The 26,688-nt window shown below is 41.3% G+C and overlaps 1 protein-coding gene across 5 annotated transcripts in view; it reads right to left on the reverse strand.

Moving 5' to 3' along the window:
- LOC138004893 (uncharacterized) overlaps positions 1-26,681 on the reverse strand; it is a 27,206-nt gene extending 525 nt beyond the window's left edge. The window contains exons 1-16 of one of the 5 annotated variants that reach the window (XM_068851201.1): positions 26,474-26,681; positions 26,325-26,362; positions 24,892-25,192; positions 24,069-24,377; positions 21,114-23,459; positions 19,714-19,859; positions 17,881-18,148; positions 16,034-16,417; positions 14,588-14,810; positions 13,376-13,683; positions 11,378-11,890; positions 8,641-8,745; positions 6,680-6,835; positions 5,021-5,575; positions 3,766-4,143; positions 1-1,853 (exon numbers count right to left, since the gene is read on the reverse strand). The exon at positions 1-1,853 is cut by the window's left edge and continues 525 nt beyond it. In XM_068851201.1, the coding sequence (XP_068707302.1) occupies positions 1,720-1,853; positions 3,766-4,143; positions 5,021-5,575; positions 6,680-6,835; positions 8,641-8,745; positions 11,378-11,890; positions 13,376-13,683; positions 14,588-14,810; positions 16,034-16,417; positions 17,881-18,148; positions 19,714-19,859; positions 21,114-23,459; positions 24,069-24,377; positions 24,892-24,949 (5,883 nt within the window). In that variant the 5' untranslated portion in view covers positions 24,950-25,192; positions 26,325-26,362; positions 26,474-26,681 and the 3' untranslated portion in view covers positions 1-1,719. Of the gene's footprint in view, positions 1,854-3,765; positions 4,144-5,020; positions 5,576-6,679; positions 6,836-8,640; positions 8,746-11,377; positions 11,891-13,375; positions 13,684-14,587; positions 14,811-16,033; positions 16,418-17,880; positions 18,149-19,713; positions 19,860-21,113; positions 23,460-24,068; positions 24,378-24,891; positions 26,363-26,473 lie in introns of all 5 variants that reach the window. The other 4 variants (XM_068851208.1, XM_068851214.1, XM_068851196.1 and 1 more) reach the window with 4 other exon arrangements.
- Positions 26,682-26,688: the final 7 nt, after the last annotated feature.

Here is a 26,688-nt window from a genome sequence, read left to right on the forward strand (position 1 = left end):
AATCATTTAAATTTAGAACAAGACGCCTGGTGGCGTATGCACGAATGCAATATTTGGGATGAATGTTCTGATTGTGTGAAAGGCATTGCTGTAACAGTTTCATGATAAAGGTTAATGTTTCTGATTGACAGTGTCATCAGACAAGCGATATGACAAGCAAAAATCTTGAGCGGACGAAGACAATAATCATTATTGTTTGGGCAGTAAGATAGTAAACACGAACTCACTCAGGATAAGTGTACCGTCTGTTAGCCCCATCGGGTCTTTAAAGGCTAACAACTGTTTTTACAATAAATAACTTCTAGTTAAATTATAGATTTATCTTTCTGGTAATCTCTCGTCATTTTCCGAAGTTTACCAGTAGTTGCAGTTCACTGTAACTGGACATTTGTGTTAAATGTTTGTGCATCCCACGGATACGCCCTTATAAGCGTCTTGTTTAAGATTAAAAAAAGTGACTTCTTTATGCGGTAAGCTGCATAATCAAAGAGAAAAAGAGCTAACCCCTTGACTACCGGTAGCTTCTCAATTTGAGTATATATAAAAAAGGATGGTCTATACTTTGCAAATATTCTATTGCATTTCTCCATGTGGTACCAATCACACCATGCGATAGTACGGACAGAACGCATGCGTATTTGGTCTTCTATACTTTGCAAATATTTTCTTGCATTTCTCCATGTGGAACATGTGCGTATTTGTGAAGTATATATGGCAAAAAAAAAACAACAAAAAAAAAAACCCCTTTTGGGGTCCCCGTGCTCCTTTTGATCCTGCGAGGGAGAGTAATTGGCCCCTACACCATACGTGACTAACCCCTTGACTAAAGGTAGCTTCTCTATTTGAGTATTTGAAAAAAAAGGATGGTCTATACTTTGCAAATATTCTCTTGCATTTCTCCATGTGGTCCCAATCACACGATAGTACGGACAGAACGCATGCGTATTTGGTCCTCTATACCTTGACTAAAGGTAGCTTCTCTATTTGAGTATTTGAAAAAAAAGGATGCTATACTCGGGCCACAAAAAAAACTATATGCCCTCCAAACGTCATGTGATTGTCCTATTAAACGCAAAGCTGGACGAAGAAAAAATACCAAGCAAACTTCCCGAAAATGTGAAAGATTACGCAATTTACTTTGTTTATTTCCTAAATTTGTTTAAATATAATTCAAAACTGGAAATCGGTCAGCTAATTATTTGTCTCTAACTTTTTTTAAATTTGGTGTTTTTTTTTATGAAGAGGATCCGCAAGGAAATTAAATCGGGGGCCGAGTCCCTTGCAGCCAACTATGTACCGTTCAGATTGGCGTTTAATGTGAACGCATTGTACACTTATAATCTCAATGGCCATCCCCTACAAAAAATTTCGCGCTCAATCTCTTTAACATTTATCAAAGTTAAATGTGCATCTTATGAAGTTGATTTCCTTAGATAAGTGTCTTTTTCAGGCAATCAGAGATAAGCTAAGAGATAAGCGTCTTCGCGTGGGTTGCACTAACTTTGTAACAGCCATAGTTACGGACAGGCTCTAGTGGGAACCACTCTTATTCGTTCTTTGAAAAAAGCAGAAATTAACCCTAAACAAAAAAGTACTTAATATGCCTTACAGGTTAAAAAAAGTTAAAAAAAAAGGAAAAAAATTGTTGAGAGGGACAGAGGCACCGTCCGGTTTGCGCATAAGGTCTTCGTAATCAATCTGAGCAATAGTAGAAGCGCCTCAAAGCTGCTGTAGGATGTTTTTGACGTCCTGCTTTGGACGAGACCACGTGACTGATTGCCCCTCCTTGAGCGATATTTCACCACCTCCGTACGTGCTTCCTAGAACAGCCAACTCCTTGAGAGTCAATTCCCCTAAAAAAACAAGGCATTATTTTATAATTACATACTTATATTGTTGGGTTTCCTTTGTTCAAAGTATAACAGCTAAATAGACGCATTACAAGCTTCTGCGAATGGAAAAATTATGAATTTACCTTAGCAATCCTAGGAGAACTGAACTCGGCTGAAGGATTTTTCCGAATCAAATTAAAAAAACAAAACAAGTGGAGTGAAAATGTTATTTCATTGACTAAAGCCGCCTTCATCACTCATCGTCTCAGCACTGTCGGAACTAATGTACTTTAAGTGTTTTCTTCCAAACAATACTAGACGCTTACGTGCGTGAACTCGGGCTTTCCTGATGTCCTGGATCTACCCTGGATTCCAGAGGTTATTTTCTCGCTATGAAAAGAGCGACAAAAGAGGGAGTCGCGAAGCGGCGAGAAAAACCTCTGGTACAGGCCGTTAAAAAGCTCACTTCCATGCAAACCAACTTATTTCGATTGACTTCCAGAGTAAGAGCTTATTTTTAGAAACTTGGGCAAACCGGTTTTATCCACGTGATAAAAATATTTGTGCAATGTTTACCGGTCACTCTACTGGGAAATTCTCAAGGTCGAGTGAATAGATCGTTGTCACTGTCACGTAACAAAAAAATAAAATCGAAACTGTTCAATGAAATAAGCCAAAAACTTGGAATTTTGTAGGAGACAAATTCATAAATCACCTCACCAATTCTCAAGTCTGTGCTATTAATCGTTTCTGAGGTTTTTTGTCGAAGCGTTTCACGTAACCATTATTTGTTACAAATGTAAACGTGAATTGGAGAAATAAGAAAATTGCATTCAAGTCCTGGGATTAGAACTGAAAAAATTTAAAGAACTTTACGAGGAGTCCGTAGAGCAGTTCAAATATGACTCGAGGCATTGAGGTGTAAAAATGTCAGAAGCTCATATCGGTACCTTCGCCAAATTCCCAAACAAAATCTAAGCGTGCTTGTTCGATTACGCCCCTTTAAGGCCACCCAACGGCAAACATTCATCCAGCGTCAGAGACAAATTAACCTCAATCTGCCAGCCATGAATTTGAGATTATCTTGTCACGATCGCTACTGTCACGTTCATAGTCTTCTTGTATTACACCAGTGAAAAACCGGTTTGATCGTCCCCCTCGACTTGAAAAATGGCAATCCTTATAAAAAACGGTTTGTCGATCGACCAATGAAATCTCCAGGGTCAAAACTCGACTCTGGAAGTGGAAAGCGCAACGTGATTGGGGCGGCATGTTCAGAAGGGTTAACAGCCTGTACCAGGGGTTTTTCTCGCCGCTTCGCGACTCCCTCTTTTGTCGCTCTTTTCATAGCGAAAAAATAACCTCTGGCATCCAGGGTATCCTGGATCTTGAAATGAGAAACAAAGAAAATGAAATGCAGTCGAGATGTCGCGGCAAGATTATTATTTATTATTTAGGTTAAAGTGAGGGCAATGATCTTCGCTATGTTCACTCATAAATGTTCCGAAAACGCTCGACATCTTTTAGTGTGGGTCTACCGCGAACGGTGTGTGCATTTGTATGTGGTTGAGCGTATAAGACATCACATTCGTGCTTACTTTTAACGGCGCCATTTTCTTTCAATGTCATGCAAGCACGTTGGCTTAAACTGTGCGCATGCGCTATAAAAGATGAGTTAGCCATTGCATAACTGTGCCAAGAACGCGCTTTGGTTAACTTCGTGCATGCGCTTTACAAGCTTGAGTGCGATTTGTGACTGAACTAAAAGAAACACGAAGCCGAAATTTAACCTCAGTGCCCGAAAAAAATTCAAAATCGTTAAATTCCTCTGTTTAAAAAACAAATTTAATAAATAAGTAAATGAGTAGACAAATAAATAAAAGCAGAAAATGTAAATGTCGAACGTGCCCTCTTCATTAAAATATTCGCTTACCTGAATCTACAGTAAAAGTGAACATTTCTTCCTCTTCTTCATCGTCAAAATCTTCTTCTCTACCGCTTGCCTTCTCGTAAGCTCCTTGGATTGTTCCCCAAGCTTTTGGTGTAAAAAATGGTAAGTTGAAAGGAAACGAATACTTTGGCCAGAATGTCAACGATGCATTGCGAGCGGTGTACTGTTGCCCTGACAACGCCAGTGGAATGTGCCAGAGAACAAGGTGGAAAGAATAATGCGATGTTGCCCAAGGCAGTCCATCCAAACCGTACCCGTTGGATGCGATCAGACCGTGAATATTCCACTGATCATTTAAGGTAGACCTCCAGTGGTCTAGCGACTTCTTTGCGCGGTTTAGAGCCATGATTGGATCTGCGTCTGTCGAATGCAAAAGAAAGAGGTAAATTGCAGTATGCAAAATGAAAATTGGAATCGAACATGGATTACATCTCGTGGTTTCTCCGAGTGAAGGACTGTATGGGTTCTTCATGGGAAGCGCAAGAAAGTGTTGAAAGGGAGGGAATTCACATGAGGAATATCGACAAGGGAGGTTCCTGCAATTAGGCGCCTCTTTCGCTTTAACCGTGCAACCAAGCCGAGTTTCACGCGCGTTTCCACGTGCAAGAGGTACGCTTAATAAAACGCAAGAGCAAGGGATAACTGAAACATACAGATTATTGCTGCTCCCGAGCATAGTGAATGCGTGGAACTCTAGTTGACGAACGGTAACGAAGAAATATCAATTGATTCCATATCATTACATAAGTCATTTTAATTTAAAAGCTTATATATAAAGAGTGTGCTGAAGTGTCAAAGCGTCATATTTCGTACCCCGGCTGAAGTACGTGTCGCGGTTTCACCAGTTTGTAACGGAGCGTAAACGGGCGTATTCGCTTTACCATTGTTTTAAAACGTTAAATTCGGAGATTTTTTCCGCGGTCGAATAATCAATCTTTTTTGGTGTTCATTTCTGGTACTTTATTCGTGTCCTTCCAGAACGTTATACGTCGGACCATCGAACACGATATGTCTCATTAATAGGAGAATTCCTGCAGTGTTTAAATCTGGAAGAAGATATATATTCGAATTTCTCTTTTTTTTTCTCGTCCTTCCGTGAATACGTTATAAGTCATAACATTGAATAAGATGATATGCCTCATTAACTAGACGTTTCCTACGGCATCGAAGGCCAGAAAAAGGATATAGAATTGAAGGCAAAAAGAGAAAGATATGATAAGATTTAAAAGCTCCTTACCCAAATGCAACATCAGTGAGGCCCAATCCGCATCTGCTCCCATCCAAATAGAATTATGCTTCGTAATATTTTCCAGCGACTTACATCCGGGCGTGTGTCGACTCAAAACGATTGACGTATCCTCTTGTGTGATTTCCGGTTTTCCAGTGTGCAAAACTTTAAGTCCAAAAGGAGAATCATTCTGCTCGATCTCATTCAACAAATGTGCTTTCAATTTATCCCTAGGTACCAAGTCTCCAAGTCCCAGACTGTAGGCCCAGACTTGACCATATAAGGAGTCGGACATGATCCAATCAGGTGAACCATATTCCATATCCCACCATGCATGGTAAAATTGCTTGGTGCTGTCCCATAGTTCGAGATCGACTCTTTTCTGCGCACGCTCAAATGCTTGCTTTAAGGTTGATACAAATTTAGTATCGTTCGTAATTTTACCAAGTTCTTGGGCGGAACGAAGCGACAATAGATATATAAAGGTGTTGTACGCATCGTGGTCGTACTTATCAAGTGCAACTATATCATAACTACTGACTTTTCTGAAGGGTAGACCGGTGCCTATGATACAGTAGAAACAAAAGAATGTTACCTAAAAAAGACCAAGAGTGAGACAAAGCATTTTTCCATATAAATATTTGCCGTCAAATGTTGGTGACATAAAAAAAAGAATTTTTTAGATTTCTTTCTATAACGCAGACAAGGAAATAGATGACATGAGATGTCATAATTAGGACAAATTATGCCCGAAATACAAATAGCAAATTAAAACCACTGGAATCTGGCGCATATGAGTAGCTAGCAGCGAAACTCAAGTACCTCTAGTTCGAGTGATCCTTCTCACATATCTATTAATTATAGATTATTGCCTTTTATTCCACGAGTTAATTTATGCAGTGTGCCTTCACTTGACTTGGCTAAGGATGGGTTCCGCTGAGGTTGTCAAAACGTGAGTGAATGTCAACGACAACAGTCGTACTCAGGACTACTTTCACTCGGACGTTCTTACCTTATCGAGTTCTGATACGACTCCTGGATTTCAATCATTTGCTACTCTTAAAATTAATTCTTCAGTTGAACTACATAAAAAGAGCTGGGCAGTGTGAAGGGAATGCCCACAGAGGGGATCCGCTCAAAGAGTTTTAGCAGTAGGCACGCCCTGATAGATAAGGTGACAACGGGAGAAAATCTCTGTACGACGGCCGTTCGCATTAGCGCGAGGAAGGCCGGAAAAAGCCGTACCGCGCTGTTAGGAACGCGTATACTGTTCTGTGCGGTGCGATTTTAGAGGATTTCGTCGCTTTTAAATATCCAAGTTACTTACAGCCAGAAAAGCAAATACAAACAACATATTAGTCAAGATAATCTTTCTGTGCAAATTTGTAACTTTTTTGTCCAAACTTCATCTTCCGTGCTCATGAATAGCGTTAAGAGCCCATATGATAAAATTTGGCCCTCGGCCATGGAGCACGGACCTTGCTACGCTCGGTCCTTACGCCATGACTTAGGGCCAAATATTTTCCCGTCTGGCCCTCCCACTCAGTCAATAAGTACATATTACGAGAAGGCATGCCTTGACACGCCCATTATGCCTCGCTTGCAACCCCCCTGCAAAACATGCTGAATCTATATGAAATAAAATTCAGTTCTTAAGATTCACTGCACCTTTTGTGGAATCCACAATCACCCAAGCCATTGCCCTTTTCGCCGCCGGCCAAAGTTTATCGAGTGTAGCACGGTCGCCAGTCCACTGGTAATAGTGGTAAAGTCCTACGACGAACATGGTTGTAGTATCCGCCATCACACGACCGCCAGCGTAGTCTTCAATGAAATCAAAAATAAGGGTGATCTTTTATCGAGACAACTCAAGACAAAAGGCCGACCGCAGTCGAAGGCTCCTTCTTGTTACTGGTTCTACTGTTATTACGGCAGGGGTGGGCGTTAATCCAATCCTGTTGCACGCACAACTCGTCCCCAGTAGTAGTAGTAGTAGTAGTAGTAGTAGTAGTAGTAGTAGTAGTAGTAGTACTACTACTACTACTACTACTACTACTACTACTACTAGAGCGGTTTTCAATTGAGTATCGAAAGTAATTAGCGAATTGCTTTGGTTTATGATTACTTCACTCATTGATTGGTTGGTTCAAAGCTCTCGCGCCACTTTTTCAACCAATCAGAAGTGAAACGAAAACCAATCGTGGCTCGCGCGTGCACATTTTCCCGCGCTTTGTGTCGGCTACGTGTAATTACTTCGAGTTTTGATTGGTTTATCGGATGGTCTCCGTCCTTTTATGATTGGCTGAAGTAATTACTTTGGTTTTGGTTTTAAGACACTCGATTGAAACTCGCTCTATTTTCTCAAATTTATCAAATAGTACTAGTATAGTACTGATAGTGCTAATTTATCAAATAGCGATAAATCAAACGTACCAAGAGACCAAGCTGTTTGTCATAAATTTGCTGCAAGTTGTCGCTAATTATCAGTCGGATATTATTGAGCAAATTCAGGCAAAACATTGAATACTCACGTGCTTCATTCAGATTTGACTACGAATGCAAACCACAAAATTAAAAAAAAAAAAGAAAAATCTAACATTCTTTTTCCTTGCTCCCTATGACAAAAGACAATTTAATGGGAATTGTCTGAAGCAAGGGAACTGGATTTCGAGTACGACAACAATTACGGATTTTCGGTACTGAGCATGCGCATTAGGTCTGAAGATCAATATGCGCGTGTTCAGAACCAAAAGCTCGTAGTAGTAATGTCGCATTCGAACTTCAACCTGAAGGTTGTTATTTCTCTTTTTACGTGCTGATCTTATAAGGCTTACGCGTCGACATGGTAGTGGTAATGGTAATGAATTTATATAGCGCATTTTCTATTGGCATATTCAAATGCGCTTTACAAGCAAGTGATCTATGAGTGAGATCAGACATCTGCATATAAAGGCGCCGCTGGCAGCCGCTATCAGTCCATTAGCGATCTCACCCAGCACATGAATGAATGAAAGCCCGCAGGGCCCTCCGTTTCTGTTGGTCACTGGTGAGCAAAAGCCGGAAACCGAGGGTGCTGGGGAGGAGAATGGTTTATGGTTGGCTGCAAAGGCCTGGTTTCGCGGGGAACCGCCGTGGCAATTTTCCCTTTCGTAAACGAGCGATGCCATTTGAACGACACTTAGAACAAGTTAAGTTAAGTTAACTTGTTAAGTTTGTCGTTTGCAAATGAGGAAAAATACTTAATCTAGGACTAGATTAGCAGGGTTATGTCACTTAAAATTAAAAAAAAAACTGAGAAAAAACCTTAGAAAATTTTTTTTTTAAATTAGAAAAGGTTGCCCCAACTATGTCGAACTCTGTCAATGGATAAAGAGCAAATGCACTTAACCTCTACACTACAGAAACAACGGCTTCAAATTGGCAATTTTAAAATATTTAAACGAAGCTAATCCCAACACCCCAGCTGACCGAATACAAAGGCTTGGTTACTAAGAATGGCATCGACCGTCAAAAATGGCATCGCTTGTTTACGAAATGGAAATTAGCACCACCGTGACACAAATATAGCAAAGTAGCACGTTGACAGTCATGATTTTACATTAAATTACATTACATAGAAACTAAATTACCTAGCTTTCCTGTCGGCCCCAAACAACCAGATGTAAGCGCTTCTTGAAGCATACCGCTAGAATATTGATTGTCGGCCCAAGAGATCAGAAGATCTCGCACCAGATCTGGTAAAAGATTTTGAAAGTCTGATATTAGCAACTTTCTCCCTAGAGATTTCTCGCCGAGGTCCGCCCTCTCCTCGGCGAAAAAAGCCTTGGAAATGAGATAGCGATTAAAAAAACCACCAAGAACACCACCAACCAAGATAAGCACGATTTACTGAGGTTTATCTTACGTTACAAAATTATCTCAGTTTTTAATTTGCCCTGATAATTAAGCTAAAAGTTACCAGGATTCCAAGGTGGTAAATATTTCGCGGGAGTAGATATGGGTGGCAGATACACACTTGAGGTTGCTCCCTCTTTCTTTTGTTGTTTAGAACTGATCCCAGAGACCCTTCATTCCAATCAGGGTTTTGCATGGGGAATTTTCTTTCAGTCTCAGTCGCTTTATTGATAAAAATTATCCGATGATATTCCCGAGGTGGCTAATAGGAAAAAGATAAAAACGCAATTTTACCCCGGCAAACCTCATATTCAGTTTGACATATTTCCTCGTATAACCACTGCCAATATTGATTGTTCTCTCTTTTGTGTGCATGTCGTTTGCAAAAAGCGCGGTATAGTGAGACCAACACAGAAGTCATTAAGTGGTCACTTAGTAACGGGTAAGGCGCGCAACAACCGAAGAATATCGAAGCAAGAATCGACCCTGCGACCTCCGTAACACTTGTCGGATGCTCTAATCATTGATCTACGAGAACGTCTGGTGACCTGGGGTCGCTTAACTAGGATCGTACACAAAGTAATCCGCTTTCAGTTTCTCTGGTAAAACACCTGACTGGAACTCTGAAATGTTTTTCACTTGTTCCCTATATCATTACCGTCATACTTTCATTGCGAAAGTCGTAATTACTTTGGCCCGTTGTAAAAAGGCACGAACAATCATAACACTGATGAAGAAAATACATGTAGTTGGAGCTAAGTGTTAGAAAATTCATGTTGCTCGAAATGTCCCTAATAAGATGCACGCGGATTTTAATAAGCGTCACGAAGTGTCCCCCTACTTCTCTTTGCTCTTCTCCTCAACTTTCAGCATCACTCGTGTCTCGGAATACTTAACAATTAACGTCAAAAAGTGTCCTCCAAATGCTGCTAGATCCTCAAGTAAGAATAAACAGCTGCATTTACCCTAAGCTAAAAATAACGCTGACTTTTACCCTTTATTACCTTAATATTCGAAACAGATAGCAAAGGCTTTTAGCCCCGTGCAAAAGGACCCAACAGCTACTAGCATTGTTGGGAATTGTTGACGTTGGATGGTGTTGGCAGTTGCGTGCAAACGAACGCAATAACTTCCAACAATCTAAGGACGTGCAGTGTATTAATTGAAGGATACGACCCGTAAATCTTGGAAAACTTACAAAATTCGGCTGCCGTCTTGTTTTGAACATGTCTCTATGGAGACCATATGTAATGAGCGCGCGTGGCTCCAACAATAGAAAGCTTAAGCACGCGCGTCTTTGAGACGAGGACAGGAAAACAGATCACTTCATTACGGAGCTTAAGCACGCGCGTTTTTGAGACGCGGACGGCAACCGGAAAAGAACATTTCGTGAGCCAGGAGAGTGGTGTCTCCCAGATTTTTATACTAATCATCTCCAATGGAGAAAAGATACGTAGTAAACGTAAATGTGGTTGTGTGAAGACAAGTTAAAAGGGAAAACAGCTCACTTCCGGTCGCCGTCCGCGTCTCAAAAACGCGCGTGCTTAAGCTCCCTAATAATGTTGGAAGAGCTGTGCAAAACGATCCAACATTGTTGCGCTACGCTTCTGCCATCACGGAACAAAAGAAATGTTGGGAGTTGTTGGCTCAAAAGTTTGACCAGTTTCAAACTTCGCGCAACCAACTCCCAACAACACGCAGCAACATGCAACAGGGTGTGCATACTGATGCAACACGTAACGCCCAACAATGTTGTAACAATGTTGGCCAACCATGTTGCGTCCGTTAACTTGCACGGGGCTTTAGGCTTAACGGGGCACTTCGTGGTGGATGTCAAAATTGGGCGTGCATCCTAAATTACGTTGACATTTCTAGACGTAAGTGGTTACATTCGGTTTTGCTCGGCCAGTTTGACTCTCACTAGAGCAATTTAAATTGGAGTGAGACTTCGAGTATGAGCGCATGCTCAGAACAGAAATACCAATCCAATTTCCGCCAATGGATAGCAATTTGGCTCCAGATTTTTAATCAATAGCCTACTTTTGATATATTAAAATTCAGTCCTAAACAAAAGGCATCATCTCGAGGCTCTGGGGAATAAACTCGCACAAATCCTTATATTTATTCCCCAGAGCCTCGAGATGATGCTTTTTGTTTAGGACTGAATTTTAGGGTGCGTTTGATTGGCCGTATTCCGGAATAGGAATACATGGAATATAAATTAGAAATCCTTCGTTTTTTACGGAGATTCATATTAAAATTGTCAAATATCTGCTAAAATGTTATTTTAAACAAATTTTTATTATCCTTGCTGCTTGGCAACGCGTCAAACATACCGTTTTAAATATCACTCCACGTATTCTTATTCCGGAATAGGGTTAATCGAACGCGCCCTTAATATATCCAAATTGATCTACTGCCAAGCGTAAAAATACAAAACCGAGAAACACAAAGACCTCAAAGAGAACATACCTGGAAAGAATAAAGTGTAAGGAATAATCCTCTGTATATCGTTTTGGATCGTATCAATATCATTGCAGTCAAGAGCCTCCCACTGCCTCCATCTCCCGTCCTCAGTCCAGAAACCAGACCTCCAGAAACTAATGCTATTTATCAAAAGATCCTTTAACCAATTCGGAAGCTCGTTGACTTTGCCTTCCTTTGAAGCACCAGGGATATCTTTGACCATCTTATTAATTGGCTTTCTTTTCACGGGCTGATTTCCAGCGATTGGTCGGTGCCATGACTGAATATCTTCTACTGACGGGAGCAGATCATTGCGCATGTGCTTTGCCACATCCTGGCTGGAATTGAAGAGAACTGCGTACATATTTCCCACGTGCACTTTAGCCAAATCTCGGTGAGGGTAGTACCAAGAAAGAATTATTGTCAGAGATTTCTTTTCGCCGGGTAGAAGAGTTGTCTTCACGGAAGCTGATCCGTGGATTCCAGTCTTATTTGGAGAATTGGAGACGCCAATTTCTCCTAAAAGTAACAAACAAATAAATAATGGAGAGTCAAAATGAGGAAAATATCAAGGGCTGCATAAACTAACACGGACACCTGGCCCAGGTTGTTCGAAGGCCAGATAACTTTATCCGGAGGATAAGTCACTATCAAGATTTCAGTGTTTGCTCATGTGTGCGTGAATATACACTCTCTACGCACGTCTAGTAAAGGCGGGCGTGTACGATAACCTTAGTCAACGTTTAAAGTGGGAGTATATTATATTCTCTGGATAGTAACGTATTCACTAGATAAAATTATGCAGTCTTTGCTTGGTGATTGGCTTTACCGCGTACCGGAAGCTCAGTTCGATGAGCACCAGAGCCGGGTTGTTCAAAAGCCGATTAACGCTAATCCCAGATTAACAATTAACCAAGGAGTTTATTTCTCTACTCCCAAATGCTGTTCAACGCTGATTGTCGGCAAACCTTCACATTAGAAGAAGTCAATCTTGAAAAACAAAAATAAGCAAAGGAAACTTTCACCAAAAAGTTGAAAACATGAAACAAAAGTTTACGCTAATCCTGGATTAAGGTAATCGGCTTTCGAACAACCGGGCCCTGGTTGCCATGTGGGAGGCGATGAGTTTGACTCCGGTCGGACCAACACTCAGGGTCTTTAAATAACTGAGGAGAAAGAGAAGTCTTTATAATGACATCTGCAAATGGTTAGACTCTCTAGTCTTCTCGGATAAGAACGATAAATCGTAGGCCCCGTCTCATAACCCACACACTCTTCACTGGAGTTCCCAGTGTTGCGGTCTGTCTTCTGTGGTGTATCATGGTTGGGAGGGTAAATGCTCGGAGATATTAGCTACACTAAGCTACTCTAAAATCCGAGAATAAATAAAGATATGATGATGTACAACTGGGGCCCGGTGATTTCGACGACGGCTAACGTACAACATTAAAGAAGGAGTTAAGTTTCTAGACTAACTGTGGTGCTGAATCAGGGGGATAGTAACGCACGAAAGAATGGTTTTATTCAACGAGTTGATACATGAAAACCATCCTCCAATCGACCCTGTCGCTCCGTCGGTACAGCAACGGTGATCCATCCCGAAAGTCGTGGGTTCAATTCCTAGCTTGGTCAGAGTTACTCTGTGTTCTCCAATCACATGGAAATAAAGATAGCACTCAAGATTACTCTCATAGATATCTCTGTTGAAACATGTAAGTGCTACTCAGAAATGTTTCTCAAAGCTTATCCAGAATTGAAGGAGCTCAAATTATGCCCAAAATGCGAAGAAGAGAAAAACTGTTCCTATTTTGCTCAAAGAGCGAAAAATTGCGCAACAGTACTCGAAATGTAAAATAGTGACCCAGAATCGAAAAGGTGCTCAAAGAGTGTCCCAGTGCGATCGGAACAAGCCTATTGTTGGCTGTATAAGCTTGAAATTTTAATAAGCTGCATGGTTCTAAATAAAGAGCATAAAACATGGGTCGTCGCTAGCTGAGAACCTACCAGTTTTAGAAAAGTTCTTCCAGATATCGGCAAAATCGTCAGCAACAGCAAATGATCCTGTGGCTTCATCATCGTCCAGAGCGTACAATGTGGTGCTGCCGCTCTGAGGAAAAAATCCGGGCCGGTGGCATGTCAACATGGAGTTGTCTACGTTCCATTCCCCTTTAAGGCCCGATACAATGCCGGTAGCCCAGGCGTGAAGCGGCATTTTGTCCTTTAAAAGACACGAGGTGGGTCCATTTGTTGTCCACGCCATGCACTTTGGCATCTTCGAGCACGCATGCGCGCAATCTGCAGGTTTTATCATTCTAGGAGAGAAGGATAACATTCTATCAGTTCTTCAATGAAAATTCTGAAGCGCGATTAAACTTCAAGTGATGTAACTGAGGTGGGCAACTGAAACTAAACTAGGATTATAAGGCACTGTACCGACCTTTCGCTAATGTTATTCATCACATTTGAAACCAACCTACGATTTGATAAGAGTTAAACCAGGTTTTGCGGGAAAATGTGTTGTACCCAATTCAAACCCTTTGGGAATAAAACGTTTTGTTCAAGGTATTTCCATATCATTTAAATGTGAATGCTACATTATAATCAAATACAATACACAAAGAATCTTAATCCCCCGGCGGGATATTTGAAATCAGGTACAACATTTGGTCTATGGAGTGTTTTCATCAAGTGATCCGTAACCTTGTTTTTCCAGCGAAAGAATAGAAAACGTTTGCATGATAATAGAGCTCAATTCCCGGAGGATTACTTTGGTACGCCAACATGGCCCGCCGTTCCATTGTTTAGGAAAACCAACATGGCCACTGTGATGTCACATGAAAACACACTATTCACTATTTTCTCGAATCCCATAATACATCTTGTTGGCCCCCAAATAATCATTGTTTGCAATTTCTCCTGAGACATGAAGATGTCCCATGAAGAATCGAAAACAATGCCTAGGCAAATTTTTTTGGGGCTAAACAAGGTGTATTATGGGATTTGAGAAAGTAGAAAAATATTGTTTATTTTCCCGAAAAACTTGGTTTAAAACTAGACGCTGATGGGGACAAACCTCATATCAGATTCTTACTCTTGGGTAATGGACTCGTGGTTAAACAAATTCACAAATGAACAACAACAAGAAAGAAAGAGCGAAAAACGAAACATCAAGGGAATCGAACACTCTCCGTGACGGATATTAGATTTGTGCCGTACCTTGTGAAAACAACTTCTCCAAAATTTTCTCCTACTCTGATGGTATCATCTTGTTGTCCAAGGGGTAAGTTGAACAAAAACGACACATCCAGCGGTTTATCTGATTTACTGCGCAGGCTCAAGGTAAACGCAACTGCGGGCACTGCTGACTTGCGAGGCTCTCTCATGTGGAATGATGGGAAGGCATAAAGATTCATCTCTACATGTTCTGTTATGGAGCCCCCTGTGAGATTATGAAAATATCAAAGATTGTTGGACCCAAACTCTATTATGTGAATAGCTGAGTTAAATTGGCGACGAACTTTTGCCAAAGCTCACGGCCGGTTTACACGGTACGATCTGTCGGCCGGACGGCGTCGGAGCGTAAATCTTGCGTGTGTTTTGACAGTCGATGAACGAGCGATTCATGGGAATTAAAACCGTTCCGATTAAAAAAATCTGTTGCACTGCAGCAGATTTTTTTAAGTCGGGCCGACACTCTGAGAGAAACCACCATGCCAATCAAAGGATATGCGAGTGGGTAATGCGCATATATACTAAAAAATTTAATGCGTTCAAAATGGTAAATACTAAAAGGACAACGGGAACATCTTTGGAGAAAAAATTACACGTTTTACACAGTTTACACGGTACTATTTATCGGCCCGACAAAACCGGCCGACAAATCGTACTTTGTAAACCGGCCTTTAGTAAAAGAGATCTTGGAAAAATTTTTATTTGCAGCAATGAGTTAGGTTATGTCTGTTTGTGCGATGCGATTACTTTTTTGATGTTGCTGAATCACATTTGATTGACACTCAAAAGGATCATCACATGACTTAAGACCACTTGCATGGGCCAATCACACGAGAGAAATTCTTATGAGGGAAGGCAACCTGCTTGCATCATCATCGTTATCGGTTATCGTCATCGCAGTCGCCGTCAACGTCGTCTTTATGTCATCATCGTCAACCTTATCATTCTATAAAACTCTGTAGAAAGTAGAAAATAGAAAAAAGGTTTAATTCGTGTTCGTTGTCAAGGTCATCATCATCCTTATCATCAAAATTATCATCATTATCATCATCATCACAATCAACATCAATGTTATTATCGCCATCATCGTCATCGCAAAAAAATATATGTGCATAATAAAACCTTCAAGTTTGTAAAGAGTGTTTACTTCCCATACAAACGTGTAAGCAAGAACGAGAGTAAGAAAACAGAAGCACTGTATCCTGGTGAAGGATTTAACCAGGACTATAAGTACTGTAAAAGATCAAACAGAGGAAAGTTGATAGAACGGTGAAGGAATCGGAATCTTTAACCGCAGTACACAATATATGAAAGTTACTGTCTTAAACCGTAGATATTACTCGTAAGACGCTGATGGAATATTGGCTTAAGATCATCTATCCCTTCACCACTCAGTCAGTTATCCTTGCTATTTTTGTTTTTTTCACCTACCAGGAGTCAGTCTACTAACAGGATATGATCCTGAATAAGACAAACTTTCCACACCCGGGTACCCATGGGGAGCATGGATCCTCAACAATGCAGCCTTGCTTTTGTCTTCATCTGCGACTCTTACACCAAACACTGCCATGTTCAGAGCCCCTTTGTTAAGCTTCGCTGATCCGCCCGGAGACTGGTTCTCAATCGTCCACTCATGTATGGTCCCGTCCGCGCGTAGCTCAAATGATCCAGTGCCAAGCCCCCCGAGAGGTACGGCAGATCGCATGCCAGGGGGCGGATGCCTGGTACTTTGACGGTGTATGACCCCGGATGTACATTCATCCGAATCGTGGATCGGTGATGGGACCGCGCTCTTCAGCCAGCAACAATACGTTCCTGCAGCAGTTAGAGGAACGACGGAATCAAACTACCAGATATAGAATTAAGAGCAGCAAAATTTACGAGCATAAAAAATAAAATAAAAATAAAATAAATTACAAACACTGACATTGATATTGCGTCGTGCATTTAATTTAAAACAGTTTCAAAGAAGGACGTGTTAGATAAAAAGTTACAGAAAATAAGCTACGAAAAAGTCACTCTCCAGGCCAAGATGGCTTGCAAGGCAAAAACTGAAAATCCTTGAGGTTACACAAAGTAACTGGCATTACAACTAGCCCCTAGTCCTGAAGGAATTTAGTTCAATACAGAATTTGGCGCCGGGAATTTTCCGTCAGCTTATCATTGACACCTCTTGACTAAAAGAGAAAATGAAAGTAAAGGTGAATAAAAGGAAAGAATTGAAGAAGCCATCATTTTGTAGTCTATAATGACCGTTTCTACGACGGAATTTGACGGAAAGATCTGAACTAACTCCCTGCCGGTTTGACCACAAGGAACTCGTTGACTTTAACAGGTTTAGCATTTTACGTAGCCTAACTTTAATCGTTTTAAAATGGAAAAAAGCGAATCAAGAGATTTAGTTAAATTTCGAGGAAATAAACCCCATTTTGCATGACAGTTCATGCATGAACAGTTGCATGACAGAATATAATTACGCTTGTGGAAATTCATATTATGAAACATTTTCGTTGTTTTTGTTGCTTAAAGTTCCCCTAATTCCGATTTTAAAAATATAGTCAATTTGGGAACAATAATAAGTAAATCTAAAAAATCCCCAAGTGCTTATGGACGTTTACCTCACTCACTCATTCTGGTTCGGACAATTACGTCATACCCCTAGCTTAGCCCATTCTCCCAAATACGCGTTCGTGAACGAGAATGGTGGCAATCTTCCAAAACTGTGAAAATTAAAGGCCCACCTTCAAACGACAGGCTTCTTGACCGTTTCTTTTTGTTATGGAAATTCGAATTGCTTATCGTAGCGATCTGATTGGCTGAATTTCAGCTTTGGCGGGATTTTCATAAATGAAAATCGTTTCACGGCACGCAATGCCTCTCCGTTGAAGGTGGGCCTTAAAGGAAAAGTCTTAGGGCGCTTTCCTTTTGTCAGAACTGGCCGGCCACACCCATCAGTTTGCAAAGAAAATGCAACAATTTGAAGGAACACGTGCACTTGCATGATAACCCCTCGCATTCTTCCGGAGGATTGTATATCATCCTCAAAGAGTGTTAATTTGAAGGCGGTGTAAAGTTAGTCCTTCCAAATGCCTGGTGTGGCCGGTCAGTTCTGTCAAATGGAAAGCTCCCTTAGTTAATTAGTTTATCCTAGTTAATCCTATATCATCGCGCCAAAATGCTAAGGACGTCAGGAAGATTTGTTTAGGGTGAAAAAAAAGAGGGAAAAAGGGGGATTAGGGGCACTTTCAGCTCCCTATTTTGGCACTAGAATCACTGACCTTTTGCACAGTTGGCCGTATCCGCCTGCTGCAATCTCACTGTCCAGGACTGACAACGGGGCTCTTGGCAACAGTACTTCTCGCAGATATTGGCGTTATTGATCATAGTGTTCCCTTTGATGGACATAACCCGGAAGCTCAAGAATACATCGCCCCGCAGATCAGTGCGGTTCATCCAAAGAGATGAATTGCAAGAATGGTAATTCTTCGGCATTTCGTAGAGATACGAATAAGGGGAAAATAGATCGTTATTCCACGACGCCCGAGTCTGAAAACGAAAGTAGAAGGATCAGCCTTTCGATTGACCGTATTCCGGAATAGGAATACATAGAGTTAGAAATCCTTCGTTTTAACGGAGATTCACATGCAATTTGTCAAACACCTGCTAAAATGCTATTTTAAACATATCTTAATTATCCTTGTTTCCTCAAAACGCCATACATACCATTTTAAATCATCATTCCACGTATTCATATTCCGGAATAGGGTCTATCGAACGCACCCTAAATATTCCCCCCTTGTTAGAGAGATTATTTAAGGGTCGCATTAAAAATAAGCGACTTTTTGAAACATTTTTTATAGCTAAATATTTAAGGGTCGTGACTTGAATCATTGGTTTCAAAAGGGGCCAGATGGCTACTGAGTTTTAAGGCCGGTTTCCTATGAAATAGAAACGGAGTCGACATAAAAAGAATTCAGTGTTACGAAAAACAGGATCGTCTATATAAACTAGGAGCAATTGGTTTGATTAGGATTAACTCCGTAACGTCCTAATACACAAAAGAGAAAGCAAGTAGGTTTATTTTTCGGCTTCTACTTGGCGACTCCACAATCAAAGTTTCAGTGCAGGAGGTCATAAGCGCATAGCGGCGGAATCGAAACAAAGTGAAAAGGATTTGACGCAATGTACGAAAAAGCTCAGGTCCTCTGGCTTTCTATTCGAATCTTTTTTTGTTTTGTTTCCACGAGGACAAAGAAGCTCTTGCCATCCCGTACATGTCAATTATAAATGCAGGGTAACTGAAATTTACAGTAATTCGCAAAGCGCCATTAAATATCCCCTCAGGGCTCAGCTATAACTTCACGTGTTACTGCTTGGACAGGAGGGTTCTGGTGACGGTTAGGGGGTCATTTATAAAATCTACACAGACTGCCGACAATCTAATAATGTGGCTTCTACAATCCCGATTTCGTCTCCGTCTCCCTGCCTCACTATTGACTTCTTTAGGTTCACCAACCCATATAACGGCGTGCGTTTGGGGGTCGTCTATAGATTGTGGTGGGAGGCACGGTGGCCTCATGGTTAGTGCGCTCGACTCCGGATCGATTGGTCCGGGTCCGGGTCCTGGCTGGGGACATTGTGTTGTGTTCTTGGCCAAGACACTTTACTCTCAAGGTGCCTCTCTCCAACCAGGTGTATAAATGGGTACCGGCGAATTCAAGGCTGGGGGTAACCCTGCGATGGACTAGCATCCCATCCAGGGGGAAGTAGAAATACTCCTAGTCGCTTCGTGCTACAAAAACCAGAGATAAGTGCCGGCCTGATGGGCCTTCTGGCTCGTAACCAGAAACTTTACTTTACTTTTACTACAGATTGTACCATATACTTCATGGATCTAAACATTCCTTGTTTTATGCAAAGAACCCCCCGCTCCCACCCAGACAAACGACATTCGGGAGCTTAAGCATGCGACGTTTTTAAGACAAGGACGGAAATATCGCATTCCAGTACAGTATTCCCTTCCAGAAGCGACTACTGTGCGGACTGGAAGGGACTACTGTGATATGTGCGATTCAGAAATACCATATGCCGCGGTTCACAGATATTCGTACCTTGGAAACATTGTATTCTTCAACATAAAGCCCACACTGTTTGAGGTACACAAATCTACTTCTGTTGTAAACAGTGGACGGTCCGTTTAAGAACTTTATCTTTTCCAGCGCTGAAAGAAGTTTGTCCTCTTTCGGATGTGTTTCACCTAAAATATTACAGTAATCATACACACAAGAGGAAATTTACTAAATAAAAAATGTTAAAAAAATACTCAATACTGAATTGAACAATCCCTTTTAGAATGGAGAAATAATACAATGAACATAGCGGAGTTGAGGACCCTGACGGCTCAGAGGAATCCCAGTTATCACCACCGCCGCAGCTCGGGAGGTAAACTCAGGTACTTCCCAGAACAACTCAATAATAAGGTACTTATTATATAGCGGGACGAAAACGGAGGGCCTCCGCCGGGATTTCAAATCCCGCGCCTTCAATGCAAAACAATCCGGCCACGCCGATACCCACTCAGTTAGGTCATAAAACGAGCTCCTTGACAAAAGTTTCTGGAGTTACAGGAGCTGACCAAGTGATCCTGTAGAAAATCAATGAGCCCTGTTTTTCAAATGGAAAATTCTCAGTTAATGTTCTGACGAAGCGTGCGCTCTTCAGTTCGAACTGCCTCTGCGTTCTTAAAAGGGAAACGTTTTAAAGTACGAATTATCTTTGCAAATATTTTGCTATTTTCCCTCTTGCAAACATATTTTTAGAAAACTAGTTCCTCAGAATAAAGGGTTCCCAGTTTTGAATTGTATATTGTTCTTGGGGCCCGTATAAAGTTTTCGTGAATTTTGAAATTTGGGCCCTTGCCACACGACATTAGGCTGATTTAGCAACAGAACGGGAACGTCAGTGGCGACGTCGCGCGCAGCAAAAGTACCAATGAGAATTTAGAATAGAGAAGAAAAGAGTGGAGTCTATTCTATTCCCTTTCTATTCTGAATTGTCATTGGTGTTTTTTCTGCGCGCGCCGTCGCCACTGACGTTCCCGTTCTGTTGCTAAATCAGCCTAATGTCGTGTGGCAAGGGCCCAAATTTCAAAATTCACGAAAACTTTATACGGGCCCCAAGAACAATATACAATTCAAAACAAGAATCTGGAACAAAAATTCATCTTTCAAATCGGCACCCTTAATCCCCACGGTATTAACGAACGCTTTTCATTTAACTAACATATTCCTATTTTTCACGTTGCCATGTTACCACCAATAGCGTAGCTCCTACTCTACTATAAAAACTACACGTAACCCATAATCCCTCGAATCGCTCTGACGAAGGGCTAACGCTCGAAACGTCAGCTTTTAGAATCTCTGTACGGTGGCCAATTTACATTATCAACTCCGTTGATAAAACCAAATTTTTGTTGCTAAATCAGCCTATTGTCCCTCGAGTTCATACGTACCTCGAAAAAGATCTTCATCCACCGGCGCGGGTTTCGCTTTATCCACTGCACCTTTGTTGCTATCCTTCCAATGACCATGGTTATTCGATGGCTTCTTTTTTTGTCTACTGGCCTCAAGTTGTGCAATTCTGCCCAAAATTAACTCCTCCAAAGTCTTTCCTATTTCCAGCCGCGTCTTGTCAAAAGGTTCTTGTTTATCGAGTACAATATTTTCATCCTCCTTTTTATTTTCAGTATTCTTAGCTTCGACGTCCGATTCATTTTGTTGCTCGGTGGCTTTACTTTCCGAATTCGTGTCACCCTTGTCCTTCTCCGATTTCACCGTTCCATTTTCCTTTTTTCCCTCATTATTGCCATCCTCGGGAGCTAACTCCTTCATTTCTTTTCCCAAAAGAGCGAGTCTAGTGGCTGAATTTTTGTCTCTGGCCTTGCTCTTTTCGCTAATCTTCTTGACAAACGTCTTTCCCGCCTTGTTCGCTGAATAATGCCCATCCATCTTCTTTCCCAACGGTTTCAGACGATTCACGCTTTTGCTTTTCTTGTGTTTTCTGCCTTTATGAAGTTTGTGCAATTTCGTTCCGGTTGAATGTTGGGGCAATTTCAAAAATTTCACCTTACTTTTGCGACTTTTATGACCGCCATTCTTATGTTTTTGTGTTTGTTTATGTTTGTCATCAGATTGTTTGTCCTTTCGCAAATCGAAATCAATGAACGCAGAGCCCGTCTCGTGTTTACTTACAATGTTGTAAATCTTTGTAACTTTCTGTTCCTCTTCTTTCCCCTTTGGTCCTTTCGCTACCATATCTAAGTCCTTTTTAGGCGCAGCATATCTCCAGACATTGTGCAGATTATGCTCAACTTCCTTCATAAGTTTCGTGTTAAGAGTAGCACTTGCATTAGACACATTCACACCATCACTTTTTCCACTACTTTCCCCATAGTGGCCATTCCTATCCTCTTTGATTCTTTCTTCCCTTTCGCTTCCAAGACGTTTGTCTTTATAAACTCCTGAACTACTAGGACTTCCTTCTGAAACTTCCACATGATCATCGTTTCCGCTGCTTTCTCCAGAAAGGTTGCCCATGTCAACTTTCTCGACTTTGGTGTCTACACTTTCGTGAAAAGTACTAGACTTTTCACCCGACACTTCCAACCGATCATTGTCTCCACTGTTTTCGCCAGACAGAGTGGCAACGTTAACTACTTTTTTCTTGCTTTCACCACTTTCACTTTCCTCAAGTTTCTTAGCTACAAGCCCGGAACCACTGTCACTTACATAATCCAAAGCATTTCCCTTTGAATTGCTTTTCCCTGCAGAGCGGCTATCATCTTCAACTCTCGCGCTCTTATTCCTTCTGCTCTCTTCCTCCTCGCCAGATTCTCTATCATAATTTTCCACTCCAGCCTCAGCAGATCCCATTTGTTCTTTTTTACCTGATTCATCTCCACTTTCGCCTGAGAATCCCGAAGGCTCTTCAACGAACCCACTCCCTTCACCAGACACCGCCTCGTCTGGTACACTTCTTCCGGCACCCGCTGTCTCGTGCTTTATTAATAAGTTATAAATTTGCTGCAATTTTTGCTCTTCCTCTTTGTCTTTCGGGCCTTTTGCCACCATATCTAAGTTTTGCCCAGAGGATGCATAACGCCACACTTTGTGTAAGTTATGCTGCACTTCTCTCATTATAGTCTTGTTAAAATGCCCATATCCACTGCCTGAGCTTAGATCTTGCTCATCATCTGATATCATTCCCACGGCACTGTTACTTCCAGACGCACTAGAAAATTCCATAGGTCTTTCTTTTGCGGAATCAGATTCTTCTGCACTCAGCTCTGGTGTTCTCCTATCACCTGTTAAGTGTCTTCCTAAGCCTCTCTCAATTCCGTCATCGAATTTAGATTCATATAGCTCTATTCCACGAGGATCAACGGCCGTCGCCATCTCCGTTCGTTTCACAGCAGCGACTTCATGCGTTCGAACGTTGATTACGTCATCAGTTACGTCATCATCTTGCTTGTCACCTGATTCGTCACGCACACTTCCTTCCCAGTCCCCTACGTCAGATGATCCTTCCATCCTGAAGTTCATGATCTCTGAGTGGCGTTCGTAATAATCGCCGCTGAAGAAAACTTCCCCTCTTTCACCTATGGTTTCTTGTTCAGCGCTACCTTTTATTGAATCAGACATGTTCTCTTCGTCTTCTATTTCTTCAAGTGATCGTATTATTCTCTTGACTTCAGGGGAGGATGACGCATCAAAAGGGGTGTGTGTCGCACTGTTGAAAAATTCATTCCCTGGAGTCATGGGTTGAATTTTGTCATTGAGCTCTCTGCGGCTGGGATTAACTGAAAAAAAAAGGATACGATAATAATAGTTGACTGCAGTCTTTTTTTATTTTAAGCAAGATAAATTCAAGCTGTATTCTAATTTGGGCAACTCAAGGTTAATCTTAAGCGACTAAAGCACAAAAAAAGAAGATAGGTGGCAAAAAATATACAACAGACCTTATGTCGACTATACGACAGATATCCCTCTAAGACTTTAGAGTGAGTGAAAAAAAAAGGAACAACTGAATATACACAGCGAGTGAGTTACTTTCAGAAACAACGTTGCACAAGAGAGGCACAAAAGATTCTCACTGCAATGTACGAGAAGAGTCAAAAGCGGAAGACAGGCAGACCTGTCCAAGAGTAAATAAAACAGTTTAAAAGACAACACAAGGTTATTCACGTAAAAACTGCCGACAAGTCCCGGCGAATTACCCAGTTAACGGATGCCAGACAGGAGCGGCCCAAGAAAAAAGCATGTACACATGTGAACTTGCAAATCGATCAATGTCGCATTCACAGAGGATTTGTAACGTATAGGTCAAATGGAACTTTTTTTCATTTGTCACGTTGAAGTGCATATAAATTAATACTGAGGAATTCCGAAAAAGAATAAATGTTTCACACCTTCATCCTCAGCATCTTCCCTTGAGGCAATGTACATAAGCCTCATGCCTCTTTGGTAGCTTGGCAATCTCATTGGTTTGCAGAGCTCACGGTTAAAACAGGATACTGAATAACAATGGTCACCAATCCACGCAACCAAATCACATGACCTGCGATCGCAACAACGCTGGATGCAGAGCTCGGTGTCATCCGGCGGACCCAGTCTCCTAAGCTGGCCAGCCTGAAGACCTCCCTGCAGACGCGCGTTTGTGAATGTGTAGCTTTTGGGGCAGTTAAAACGTTGAAATGAGAATGGAACACTGACAGTCACTAAAAATGGTACAGAGTACAGGAAATGATCAGAGTAAGTGAATACAAAGAACAAACATCCAGTTTAGCCTGAGTCTACCTTTAACTGACAAAGACAACTTGGAAATGCCTCACATGGGTGTGAAAGCCATAGCCGTGGAAGGAACAGGTTTTGTGGAGAACACAAGAACACTACGGTAACTTTTCATTTTTGTCGTTAGTGTCCACCACGCCGTACGCAAATTAAACTCCTGACCACTTGGCTCTCAATCTAGATGCCGATCGACTTGAACGAATCAAAGGATCATCTCAATAATACTAAAGACTTAGCTATTATCGCTTTGTTTCGACTAGTACGTAGACAAAACCAACAACAGGTTGCAAGAACAAACGTGAACAAAGGAAAACACGAATTTTAATCTAAAAATAAACCAAAAAGAACACCAATAAACTGAAATTACGCTTAATCGGGGAAAAAACCGAATGTCGGAATCTATTGCACAAAATGACTAAAAAGCCTGATAATGTAACTTACCTGGAAAAATCAATAATTGCAACATAATTGTCAAAATTTCAGTACGTTGTCCCCACATTTTGATCTTTTAATTTTGAACAATGTTGCAAAGTCTTGATCTGTTTTTAGTTCTTCAAGAACAGTTCGTTGTGCGCCCAATTCCAACAAGCTTGACAGCTGAGCTAGAAAACGTCAAGCCTTTGTGTCCTGGCAAAACGACTATTCCACGCGAATCCTTTGTCTCTTTGAAATCAGCGCGGTCGAGCGCAGTGAATTTACATGAGATCCTCCCGGGAAAAGACTGCTCATAACACAAACGTATCTGGTAAAAACAATGCATGGAAATACATCCGCAACTTGGTCGTTATTTTGGCGACAAAAAATTCTTCTTTTCACTCCATAGTGAATTGACTTTGCGTCAAGAGGGAACTACAGCAGCGGAGAATAGTTCAAAAATTCATGGCTCAGTAACGACAGAGCACTGGTGGCAGCGGGTGTCGGTTGTTTTAAACTCCTTGAAAATCAAAGGGCTTCAAAGGGGCCAGTGCGCATGAACCATTTCAGAGCAAGAAGAACCAAGTATAAACCGGGTGCGATTTCAATGCGATTTTACAGTGAATTGACGCCGCGATAAACCGAAAGTTAGGTGCAACTCACGGAGACACAGTAACTTTGAACAGCAGTTTCGCTACAGTACAGGTTTTCAAAGCGGCTATTTTTTGCGTTGACTGACCTCTTGTTCTACAAAAGTCTTGAGACAATTTAATAAAAAAAAGGGAAATTGAAACATTAATACCAGTAAATGAGTCATTCAATTGCTCTTCCATCTTTGCTTTTTAATGCGACGAAAACGTTGCGTTTAAATCTTTTTTGCCGTTCTTGTAACAATTTCACGATTTCTCCAATTCGTTCGGCGTGAAAAATGTTTATAAACATTCCAGGAATAAAATTAGTATGAACGCTGCGCCGGTGGATGTTTGAAGACAAAATTTAATACTTATATAAAATTATCGTCAGGTGCTTGCGTCCTCCACACATCCTCACATTTGGTCGTCGTTGTCAGGACAAATGAATGGCTATACGAAACGTACCATGCAAACGTACATGCGGATAGTGCAAAGCCTTTGTCTGTACTCATTAGAGCTATTCTTTTGTCGAAATTCTTGTAGCAGTCGTTTTCGTCCATAATTAAGCTCTCTATTATCTCTTTGTGACCAACACGTCAATAAGCAGGGACTGCCCAAACAGGGCGAAGGTGCAATAACAGTCCTCTCAAGACTGCTATCACTTCATTGATTTCAGCTGAGATTTCATTAGGTATTAAATTTTGTGGACCACTCATCAAAGCGCGAGTGGTAAGAGTAAAGAACGGCCTAAAACGCAATTTACGCATGATAAGACGATCTGAATCTATTGTAACGTCTTTTCATGATAAAACCTACGAAACCACTTACGCACTCATCGTGCTTTTCACATGTCTTCCTCTTCCGATCTGTTCGGCGTCGGGATTAAAAAAAAAAGGATCACTTACTCCTGGATTCACACCGTCCGCCATATCTTGCAGAAAATACGCAGCATCTCACAAATTAACGAAAAAGCTTACCTGCTTTTCTCCAAAGAGGTATTCCCTTCGGCCATCATTCACTTTTTATGTTCACCCTAGTCAAAAATGGCTTCCATTTTAATACTCTTTGATTGACCATTTTTGCTTTAGACCTCCTATCCTCATTCTCCAGCTCAAAATTTGAACAAATGTTTCCTTCAGTAAGAAGAGATAACTGAAACAACTTGATCATGAAAAACAATAAGAAGGCGGCC

Source organism: Montipora foliosa, chromosome 1 (assembly GCF_036669935.1).
Source record: "Montipora foliosa isolate CH-2021 chromosome 1, ASM3666993v2, whole genome shotgun sequence".
In the NCBI taxonomy this organism is placed as follows: Eukaryota; Metazoa; Cnidaria; class Anthozoa; order Scleractinia; family Acroporidae; genus Montipora; species Montipora foliosa.